The sequence below is a fragment of the Mustela putorius genome, unplaced genomic scaffold, assembly GCF_011764305.1.
Source record: "Mustela putorius furo isolate JIRA1106 unplaced genomic scaffold, ASM1176430v1.1 tig00000460_pilon_pilon_pilon, whole genome shotgun sequence".
Lineage (NCBI taxonomy): Eukaryota > Metazoa > Chordata > Mammalia > Carnivora > Mustelidae > Mustela > Mustela putorius.
Genome location: NW_025421389.1, coordinates 15,399,775 through 15,412,076, shown reverse-complemented (window position 1 = coordinate 15,412,076; position 12,302 = coordinate 15,399,775). Strand labels below are relative to the sequence as shown.

Below are 12,302 nucleotides of genomic sequence, written 5' to 3'. Positions count from 1 at the left end.
CTCTGCATACAGACTGGGAAACTATTTGCAAATCAAATAGTTGATTTGCCTATTTGTACTCTCTGCCTACTTGTACTCTCTGTCTGTCAAATAAATAAATAAAATCTTAAAAAAAATAAAAATAAAAAGTACATTTTGAAAACAAAGTCTCAGAAATACAGTAATTTGCTCCAAGTCATACAACTGATGAAAGGCAAAGCCAACATTTGGTCTCAATTTGTTAAATCTCCATGACAACAAAAGACGTGTATTCTACTAGATGCATAGCTTAAAACAAAATCTAATTGTTTTGATTTCCCAGGCTCTCTCCAGAAGCTCATCTTCTAAAACCTATCAAGAAGAAGAGTAATCTACTTTGTCTTCAATTTGATATGAAATCTCTCTGACCATGAGATACTCCCGCTTCTGCCTTTAGCTCAGGAAGGGGAGGAAAGAGTGCCCCACACCCTTGCAGTGCACCAGGCATGATTAAGAAAGGCTCTGGAGTCACCTGGCTCTATTATTAACTGCTGACCTTAAGCAGGTCATTTTAACCTCCCTGGCCAGTGTCCCCATCTAGGAAATGAATGATCTTCACCTCATCAAGTCATTAAATCAAATTATTACATTCCAAACACTTAGAACAGATTTTGGCCTCTGGTAAAAAAGAAGGTTTCTACCTCCTCCTTCCTCCTTCTTTTTTCTTCTTCTTCATCATCATCAACATTATTAACACTGAACTTCTGAAAATTACCTGTGAAACTGTCATCTGCATGTTACTCTGCCCACTGCAAAGCCAGACATCTCCAAACAGGACATCATGAACTCTCAGCGTGCTGTTCGTTCTCCCAAAAGTCTGTTGTGCCACCATCTCGTAAGGTCCCCCAGGCTTCACAGGATCCAGAACCACCATCCATCTGTTAGAGTGTCCTAAAAGCATTAAGAGGCTCCAAGGAATTAATCAATCAATTAAAATGAAATTAAAGTCCAGTCCTGCCATGCGTCACACTCATTTGTGGCTAAACCCAGACATTGTGATGAGCTGAATTCAAAGATAGGAAGATTGGCCAAATTTCACACAAGCAAATAGAAATAACAAAACCAGTGGCATTTCTATCCTTAATCTGTACCAGTCCCTCCTTCCTTGTAACTGAAGCATTTACAGGAAAAATAACTCACCCGGTTATAATCCTAAGTGAGAACAGACAAAAACATACTGAGATTAAAATTTAGGGAGTTTAATTAAAAAAAAAAAAACATTAAATAGAAACTCTCATCCAACTGCCAATATTAATAGAATTGTAATCTAATGGATTTACAGTGCCCCAAACTAGTCTGTATTATATAATCAAAAATGAACACAGGTTAGAGAAAATCATTTACAATCTGGAACTTTCCCCTTACTTGATGGTATCATCCTTGTCATCGCTCCCCGACCCACGCCCCATGTTGCATCCAAGGATTAACGCTACCGTTGGGTCTGGGTTCTCCAGACTCACAGGTGAGCAGAAAGAGTGACATACAAGGAAATGGTAGGAGAATACAAATTAATCTCTATGAAGAAGCTATTCAGACGTGCCCAATTAATTATTTTCAGAGTTATTTACCAGACACAAGGTTTTCGGACTCAATTAGGAAGATGAAAAAGCTATCCAAGACCCTATTTCAGAAATGCATAGCATATTCCTTAAGAACCACCCCCCTACCACCTTCCTACCTCTCACCCACTCATACTACCACCACTGCCAACATCATACTCGGAAACTTAAGGAAAATATCTTCAAAATGGCAAAATTATGCCTCGGAGAACCAAACAACATGCACAAAATTGAAGAAATGTGAGTGAGAAAAATAAAGAACATAGAGAAGTGATCATTTTAAAATAAATATTATTGGCACAATGCCAAAGAATACAAAATCATTTCTAATCCGTGCCCATCAGATCAATGTTAGTTCAAAGGGAAACAATGGTAAGAACTGGAAATAGAGCAGCCTGAAGTCATCACAGCAACCTGTAAAAAAAATAATAATGAAAAAATACTATCCAGGTGCCTACTGTGTGCTAGACACGGTGCTAGGTTCTTCCAAATCAGCAAAAGCTACGCAGGAGCATGAGGGGTCCAGATGCACGACAGGAGATGAGTAACAGCTTGGGCCATACAGGATTGCTCAGTCTTGGGGAAAGTGTCGAAAAGGCCCAAGGCACCAGCAAAAGGGTACACGCGTGTTCCTCTCAAAAGTAAAACTGACTGAGATTGCTTCTCCCGTCTCTTGGAGGTCAGTTAAAGCCAGGTCCAAATGTTCACTATTGTTTTTACACCACCAGTAGCCAGACAGCAACATATTAAATGTATAATTCACCTAAAGCGGAAAAATCACTGTTTTGGAAACAGTGGGCAGCTAGTGCAGATTGTGTCGCACAGGTGTGATATGTGCCGTATGGCTCACGCTTCTGAGCAGACAGACACGCCAATCTGTCCCAAGGACAGGCTTGCCAAGGTCTTTCCAGGCTTCTTGCACGGACATATCTTCCCGAAGCTCTGTCCTTCTGCCACCAACGTTACTCATTTACTGATGAGGAGGTCAAAAAACTTAGGCAGGACGATGTTTTAGCTTTTTACTACTAAACAATCTACTTCTACTCACTGTTGCTTACTAGATATTTACACTTTGCCTCAGTCACACAGTATGTCACACCAGTATGGCTGGTAAACAAAATGGTCTTCACTGGGCCCTCTGGAACAAAACGTTTTGCTGCCCAGCAACAAGAAGAAAAATAAGAGCAAGGGGAGACGTTTGGACAAGAGATGGCAACATCGGCCTACGACAGCAGGAGGATGAGCTCCTTCTAGAACCTAAATATTCTGAAGAGGACTAGGGATGCAGGCCTGACGCTTATCCCCAAGCACTGCTCTCCTGAGGAAAGCTCTCAGCTCCCTCACAGACCCTGGAGAACTGCCTCTGCCCTGCTCCTCAAGTTCTCTCAGTTTCAAGCAGTTTCCCTCTCCCACTTGATAAAAATAAATAAATAAACTCTGACACAATAATGAGGGTTAAGTGAAGCTGCCTGGCTGGGAACGCAGGAGACACCAGACCCACTGCAGAGAGCTGACTAGGGGTCAAACTAACTCAGAAACAATTCGGTTAAAACAACAAGGATTCCCTCCCTGGTTAAGTACACACAAAGGAGGGCAACCCCTGCGAAGGCTGCTTCTTAGACTAAAGGCAAGGGTAGAATGACAAAGGCAAAAGTCACCCCGTTTCCCACAGAGAACGGCTGGATAAAGCGGAGCTCACCACAGGATGATGAAATCCACTTAGAGTATTTAGAAACTGTGTTGACCCACCACATCCATGAGGTTGAAGCCAAACAATACAACTGAGTCGTTAACAAGAGTGGGAAGTTCACCCCCCAGCTGGCTTTCCGCTGATCCTGATGGGCTTTCCGAGCAACAGCGGCTCTGGTTCCTTCTTCTGGGCCCTCATCACCTGCCATCTTACCACCTCACTTATCAATCCAGGCCCAGGTTTCTGTACATTCTCATTTTTGTTACATTCAAATTTCTGCTTCCTCCCATTCTTTCTTCTCCCATGGGGGAAGATTCATGTCCTTCCCTCATTATAAAGTGTCTTTGAGTGCTTACCGTGTGCCAGGCTTGCCATCAGGTAACCCACAGAGAGTAAAGGCCAGCGCTGACCACGCAAACCAATTAGGGCTTTGTGTTTCTGTGTCCAATGGTGAGCGTATCTTGTGGCCTATTTCTTCCTGTCCCTCTTCTCTTCCTACTTCTCTACATACCGGGACAAGGGCTTAGGTAAAGAACTCTTTTTTTTTTTTTTTCATTCCAACTCCCTGGCCAACCCCCACCTCAAAAATCGGAAGAACAAATCATCAAAGGGAAAAAAAATATTAAAGGAATTTGTCTAAAGACATGATTAGTCATAAAGTGCTTTCATGCTTTCTTCCCTTTTGCTATTCACATCAGATGGTAATTAGTTTTCGGGTTATTGTGCCAAATCTCAGATGCCAAGAGAAAAAGGAAAATTATCCATGACCGTTCCCTTCCCAAAAGGAAAGCCTAGAGCTGGAAGAAGCAGCCTTATTTGCTTCTTCCCACAGAAACCCTGGCACTTCACCAGCCGCAAATCAGCTCAGTGATTTGTGGAAGTGACTGGGAGATCTCAGTGCCCAAAATGCCCCTTGACAACCTACATTTATTCTGTATAAAGTTCACCTCCACCACCACCAAATATGAATGTAAAAAGAAAAAAAAAAAAGCTTGAGTATTTTTCTAGCAATAAAACTGTTTATGCAAGTTGTTTAAATGATAGCACACTACGGCAGACACAGTGACCCCCCATAAGTCACACCCTTATGTAGTCCCCTCCCCTTCAAATACAGGCAGAATCTGTGATTTGCTTCTAACCAACAGAAAATGGCATGGGGGAGGAGATGTCATTCTCATGATGACTTGGTTAAAGATAAAGGAGTTTTGCCAATGGAATTAAAGTCCCTAATCAGCGGACTTTAAGTTAATGAAAAGGGAGAAATCCTTGGGTGGGCCCCGACCTAATAAGGTGAGCCCTTTAAAATAAAGAAGGTCTTGGGGCGCCTGGGTGGCTCAGCGGGGTAAGCCTCTGCCTTCAGCTTGGGTCATGATCCCAGGGCCCTGGGATGGAGCCCCGAATCGAATCGGGCTCTCTGCTCAGCAGGGAGCCTGCTTCCCTCTCTCTCTCTGCCTGCCTCTCTGCCTACTTGTGATCTCTGTCTGTTAAATAAATAAACAAAATCTTTAAAAAAAATAAAATAAAATAAAGAAGGTCTCAAGATCGGAGACTTGGAGCCACAGAATTGCTTCCACGAATGCTGTCGGCATAAGGAAATGAATCTGCCTGCAATCTACAAGAGCGGGGCATCATTCCCTAGTCAAGCTTCCAGACGAGAACACAGCCCAGCCAACACTTGATTTCAGTCTTGTGAGACCCTGAGCAGAGAACCCAGCTGAGTGATGGCCCAGGCTTCCAGATCGCTAGAAACTGGGTCATAATAAATATGTGTTCTCGTAAGCACCTAAGTTTGTGGTAGTTTCTTTATTATGTAGCATAGAAAAGGAGCATGCATGCTAACACTGCAACTGGGAGCTTTTTGCTTCTCTAAGGGGTTTAAGCTTTTTGGAATTCTCTAAGTTAGAGAAAATATCTCTGCTTACCACAGTCGTGATGACAAATCCAGACACACCCTCATGTTACCACCCCCCACGCACCCCCCATGTGCATCAGAGTGAAAGGATACACGCTTCCCCCCCTTCATTTTATTCCTTGTGTCTGAAAGAATCATCAGGCATCATTTGACAAGATGGTCTGAATAGGCCCATACCTGACCCATATTCCCAATCATTCCCTCAAGTTTTTAATTTTCCCAAAGCTTGAGTGTCAGTCTGCTGGACAAAAACCTTCATGCTGTTAAATCCATTTTGTTGCGGGCACCCGAGGGATTGATTATAGGTAATAAGGTAAATATTAACAGAGATAGAGTGACAAATTGAGGTAGTCTAGCTGAAAATCCCAGAGCCCTCATGAAAATTCAGACAGAAATCAACCCTCTGATATACCCTGTAGTGTTTCCTTTCAGAAGCATTTTCTTTGCTGCCCTATAAAATTTCCTATATGTTTGCGTCCTTTACTCCAAATAACACTTTATCTGTTTTGCTTCTTGTGCAGAACAGAGTGAGATGCCCCTATTGGTAGTTCATGGATCTACATACAATGCATACCTTTCTTCCTTACCTAGTAAACGTGGACAGCCTAATAAAGAGATCTACCCCCACTGCTACCAATAACAGCCCCCCTTTCCCTGTGAAATTACCGTCAATAGTCTATGAATCACTCAGTTCCCTTAGGGTGCTGCTGAATATTTTAACTTCAAATGACACATCACTCTGCAGTAAAGCAACAGAAGCATTACTTAAACCTAAAGTACCGAATGTGAATGGAAAGCATGAGAGAGTGCGTTCTTGCAGGATGGGCACAATTTGTATTCTTCTTCGTATTTTCTAGGGTTTCAGGGTTTTATACACAATAAGCCTTCAGTTGATATTTATAGGATTGAACTCAATACAAGTGAGCAAGTTCTCTATCACCATGAAGGAAAAGAAAGGCTCACCCCCTAATTAATTACATTTCACGCCTTGTTGTCACTACCTACCCTCATGTCCCATCTCTGGCCATTCCCAATATTGGTCTTACAATAGCCATGAGGGGAAAAAAGACTTAAAATAATGCATAAGAACATTTTTAAAAATCTGAAATGCTATATATATGGGCAAAGATCAAGATGCCCCTATAAGGAGGTTTATGGATCTACATTAAATAAATACCTTTTTTTGTAACAAGCAAATGTGGAGAGCCTAATAAATATATATAAAGTATACACATACATATGTATATATGTATATACATATAAATACATATATATCTTCTGTATCTACCATTATAGTACTATGTTGCCTCTGTCTTCTAAATATTTATTGGTATGTTAATTATTGGCACCAAGAATATCCTATTTATTATATTTAAACTACAGTGGTTCTTTGGATTTATAAATCGACATCATTTACTGAGATTACACTCAATAAATACTCTGTGCTGCTAATTTCTGAGATGGACACAACACAAAAAGAAAGCACTGCTCATCTCTTGAATTCCTTTTCAGTTTATCCTATAGGTCACCAGTAGCATTTAAATCTAACAGAGAACAATTTCTCAATCAGCTTAAGCTTCCCTTTTAACTCTTAGTCTTACCCAATAACATTCCTACCTCAAGAAGTTTTAAAATCCAAGAACTAGAAGCACTCGCCTTGCATCTACAGCTGGTACATAATAGTTAAAAATATTCATTGAATGGAAACTAATTACAAAGAGCCTGCACCAGGGTCTGGATCACTCTGAATTGGATATTGACAAGAACTGATTCGGCCATCTTTGTTTTTAAGGGCCAAAAGGATTTCCATAAGCTTCCCAGTCATCCATATATTCAACTCACAGCTCAAACCACCAACTCCCACCTTCACCCCACTGCTCCCCAGAGTACCCTCCTTACCCGTCTGCCTCTCACCTGGAATACTCCATAGCTATATTGCTACTTCTAACCAAGATCTGATCCAATCTCCACTTGACCCAGCCCTGACTGTGACTTCCTGCCTCCAGTAAATTCCAGCTATGCTCTTCCCATGCTACCTTACATGGCTTTATCTCTTCTAGACAGAGAATCCTTTGTAGGACCTGTCTGCTCATGGAAGCTTCTGGTTCTCAACTTCTTGAACATTCCTGCAGCCACCACCTTGGGTAAGGCCTTCACAGTCTATTGCCAGAATCGCATAACTGCCTACCAGTTCTCACCACCTCTACTCTTACTGATCTCCAACCCATTTCCCACCGTGCTGCCAGTCATCTTTCTAAAATACAAATCCAACTGAGTTATTTTGCTGCTTAAAATCTAAAAATCCAAACCAGAATATATACTCCTTAGCAGTGACAGACAAGCCTTCCTACATTTCCAACCTTCTCCCCCTCATCTGCCAGCAGTCATACACCCCAGCGTTCAAGCAAACCAGCCTGTTTGCCATCTCGCCAAGGACCCGTGCTCACTCACACCTCCATGCTTTCGTCCAGGCTATTCCCCCTACCTGGTTTGCCCTACTCATCTTTCAAGATAAACCTCAGGCTAAGTGAGTTATTTCCTCTAGGTACTCCCAGAGCACACTGCACTTCTAGACTGGGGCACCTAACGCACTTACCTGTCATTGCTTATTATTTTTCTCTCTCCTCCCCTATCTGTAAGCTTCCTTAGAAGACCACATCTAGGGGTGCCTGGGTGGCTCAGTCATTAAACATCTGCCTTCATCTCAAGTCATGATCCCGGGGTCCTGGGATGGAGCCCCACATCAGGTTCCCCGCTCAGCAGGAAGCCTGCTTCTCCCTCTAACTCTGTTTGCGTTCTCTCTCTTGCTGTGTCTCTCTCTGCCAAATAAATAAATAAAATCTTTAAAAAGAAAAAGAAGAAGAATACCACATCTATCTCGCTGATCATGGTATCACCACTACCTAGCACAGTATCTGGCACACGGGGACTCAATAAATATTTGACCGACTAAATATAACAATATAGTGGCAGCTAACATTTATTCAGTACTTCCTGTGCGCCTGGCACTGTTCTAAGTACTTTACATGTGTAAATTCATTTAATCTTTGCAATAATTCTAAATATCATTTTTTAAAATATCTTATGTATATATATTTGAGACAGAGAGCACAGAAGAAGAGTGAGAAGGAGAAACAGACTCCCTGCTGAGCATGGATCCCGATATGGGACTCGATCCCAGGACCCTGGGATCATGACCTGAGCCAAAGGCAGCCACTTCACTGACTGAGTCACCGAGGCACCCTTAAATATCAATATTATCCCCACTTCAAAAATAAGGAAATTGTGATGCAGAGACATTAAATAACATGCCTGAGGCTTTATGGTGATAATGTTACAGAGTCAGAACCTGAAGCCAGACGGTGAATCCAGAACCGCCTCTCCTTCATATATGATTCAGTTCAAACGGTAGTTCCTGCAGAAACCGTCTCTTACCATCCAGTCTGAGTGAGACGTTTCTCTTCTGAATCCCATGACACCCTATATACACCTTGACCATAGTATTCATCACGCTGCAATTTATGACTTGGTGTCTATTCCCATTACTCCATGAGACCGTGGACGGCAGGGGCTTTGACTTTGTCTTGATTTCCTTTGTATCCCCAGGGCCCTACACATGGTAAATACTTGAGCTCTTAGGGATGGTGGATGGCTGCGATAACCTAAACTGGAGCCTAAGCATTCATTTCCAGATTATCCAGCAGGTGGCAGAAGAGGACAAAAGCTGAACAGAGGACCAGCCTCCTTACCTTTAACACTTGTCACTTTCCTCATGATGGTTTCCTGACCTTGCCACAGAGTCACTGTCACCGTGGCTCCCGATGTGCCATAGCCCCAGATCACTGCCCCGGCAGGCTCCTTCTGCAGCACCATGTAGTTATTGATGTATGAGGCGAAGCGAAAGGCGACATCTAAAAAATGTAACAAACCCTTAGAAAAGCGTCATCACCAATTGAACCTGCTCAAACAGCAAGGAACAGAAAGTATACAGGACAATTTGACTATATCCAGCCCTTTTCATTCTTCTAAGCCCAGATCTTATTCCTCCCAATTAGGTAAGCGACCTAACAAGAATGGTTGCCAACAATAGGCAGCATAGTACAAGGTGACCAATAAAAGAAAAACTCAAAGAGCCTAGGGCAACCCATGTGCCACCAGCCTCCTCCCCCTCAGAGCTCCTGATCTGACTTTGCCCTGGGGCTTGGCCCTGCTGCTTCACTTTCTCCCCCCATATTGCTAACATGCTCCTCTTATACACCCCACAGATGGTATTTATGAGAAAAATAAACCACTTCCTTCCCCTACTTTCTATTACCACGCCCACTCCTTGTTGCTGGGAATAAAGAAACCTGTCTCCCTCCAATACAGCCTTCCCTAATCTTTCCCCTCACTCTTTATCTCCCCTTTTCCATCCTACCAGTGTCGATTTCCCACAAAGAATTCCCCTTATTGCGGTGGGTTTTTTTTTTTTTTTTGGACAACCCACTGAAAATTCTAAATAAGCATTTATGAATATCTGCCATGTCTGCTTCCTTCTAAGGCAAATTAAAGATGAAATAATAAGGATAAATTAAGATGAAATAATAAGGTCAGTGAGAAAGAGAAGGTCAAAATGTCAGAACAAAGGTCTTCTGTCTCAATTTTACCCATCTCACAAGCTAAATTATATAAAAAGAACAAGAGGGAGAGCACTTGAAACTGCAGATTCTATTCTAGAGTCACTAACAAGACTGAATAAGAACTCACTTTAACGAGATCATTCCTATTTTTAACATGCAGCCTATATTGAAGTATTTTATTAATAACAAGCATCTATCCAAATTATCTCAGTGAGTTCCTCATCAAAACTTTACAAGGGGAAAAAAAAAAACTTAAGTTATGTCCCAATTTGTCTGAGCAAAACAGACTAAAATCTCTAGAAGAAAATAATTAACAAAGTTATGGGTTTTTTTAAGGGCTTTAAGCAAAAATGATAGGCAGGAAGGAGAATGAGAACTAACAAGGTTGACATTTTCCTCCCTGGAAGCTACAAATAAGGATGGCCCCTTAGGCTATGCTTAACAGGACAGCACAGTTAATGGGGTCTATCCCACACAGACCCGGTGGCCTATTTGTCCTGCGTTTCAAGGAACAGCCCAGTCGCTAAACATGCTCTGCTCTCCCTCTCTCTCATGAGCTTTTAGTCCCATCATATAACTGACATGACAACCAAAGATCATCCAGAAGGCTGGATAATGGACTGGAGAGGCACAGCTACCACAAGCAAAATGCTCGGAGTAGAGACTCTCCCACCCCACAATTGCATAAGCAGGTTGGCAGCAAGCTGGAGGGAAGGGGAGAGGCACATGTGTGGGAGGGCCTAGTCTTGGGTAGGTACCTCATATGGAACAAAAACTGGAAACCAAAGGGCTAAGAGCTAAGCAGAGTGAGGGTGAGGGGAGGGGGGGAACAGAATGAAGGAAACCAGCTGTCCGCTCCCACATGAGCCTGTGCAGACCGATGGGCTCTCTGAGTGCAGCCATTGTCTTCCAGACAGGGGACACATCTTTCCGAGTCCGTCTGTTTTCGCCAACACGCATTTACAGGACCTCCTTGTGCCTGGTTCTTTTCTGCGTTAAAGACTTTTATTTATTTATTTTTAAGATTTTATTTACTTATTTGACAGAGGGAGACACAGAGGGAAGAGGGAACACAAGCAGGTGGAGAGGAAGAGGGAAGAACGGGCCTCCCGCAGGTCGGGCAGCCTGATGTGGGACTCGATCCCACAACCCTGGGATCACGACCGGAGTCAAAGCAGACGCTTAATGACTGAGCCACCCAGGCATCCTGCGTTAAAGAATTTTAGAGGTAGAAAGGATCTTTCACACCCCAACGTACAATCATGTTACTTACTGATCACCAGACTGACACCCAGGTAGCTTAGGTAATTACAGTTAATAGCTTGAGTATTAATTAATTAATTCGACAAATATTTATTGATGCCTTGTGTGCCAGGCACCACTTTAAGCACTGCAAATATAACAGGAAGAAAAAGAAAGAAAAAGAAAACAGACAAAAATCCCGCTAGCAGCAGGGAGCTTACATTTTACTGGGAGCTTACTTGTGGCAGGCACAGTGCTAAGTACACTGCACATCATCAACTCCTTTGACCAATCTGAAACCACACAGGTGGTTTAGGACAGGCCTAGAAACCAAGCCACCTTGGATTCCAAAGCTACTGCAATTTCCACTCTGCTGCAGTTAGATACTGGTGGTAAATTTAAAAAAAAAAAAAAAAAGTCCTATTCCCTGCCCTTATAAAGCTCACATTCCAAGCCGATAAGAGTAGACAGTGGAACATTACCAAGGAATTGAGCAATGGACAAAATAGGAGATTAGGAAAGGAGGCGGGGCTGGTCATTCCTTTTGTCAAATACAAGACACTTGGCATTTGAATTTTTTTTTTTAGGTCTTCAATTTTTCCTTCATTTGGGTGTTGGAGTAGACAACAGGAATTAGCATTCTGGGGACATTAAAAGTAGTCATTAAAATTAGACTGACAAAATTAGGACAGTGTTTAGGTTACCTCTGATGGATGCATTGGAGAGGAACACCCAGAGAGTCTCAATAAAATGCAATGACCTAGTTATTAAGTTGGGTGCAACACCCGTGGGTATTGAATTTTTTTGTTTCATTGCTCATATATTTTTATACATTTCAACTATTTTACACAGTCAACATGGGCACAGGGGGAACGACTGGAAAGAAAGATGACAGGATATGCAACCAAATAAGAAGTAAAGAAAATTTAAAGCATTAATGAAAAATACAGTCATTGTAAATCAAAGTAATGGAACGGTAAGACCCAAAGGTGAAGACAGAATACCGTATTGGCCTTTAAAAGAAAAACTAATTTGAAAATGGCCTTACTCTCCTCTCCTAGGCTGGACTCAAAGGTCACTGAGTGGGAACGAGAGTCAGAAAGTGCTATACAGAGCAGTGCTGGTCTACACTTTTGTTAAAGCCCCAGACACTTCTGATGGGCTGCAGGCGGTCTCAGTCTGGGTACTTCTGGTTTCGCAGGTGGAGCAAGAGTCATTTTTCTGCACCCTGTCCCCATTCTCACTTCAACTTTCTTATCTTA

General features: G+C 42.4%; 1 protein-coding gene across 1 annotated transcript in view; it reads right to left on the bottom strand.

Moving 5' to 3' along the window:
- The window catches only part of SIAE (sialic acid acetylesterase), a 38,652-nt gene that overhangs the window by 25,370 nt on the left and 980 nt on the right, over window positions 1–12,302 (bottom strand). The window contains exons 2-3 of the mRNA XM_004750155.3: window positions 8,929–9,090; window positions 734–909 (exon numbers count right to left, since the gene is read on the bottom strand). Of these exons, the coding sequence (XP_004750212.1) occupies window positions 734–909; window positions 8,929–9,090 (338 nt within the window). The remainder of the gene's footprint in view (window positions 1–733; window positions 910–8,928; window positions 9,091–12,302) is intronic.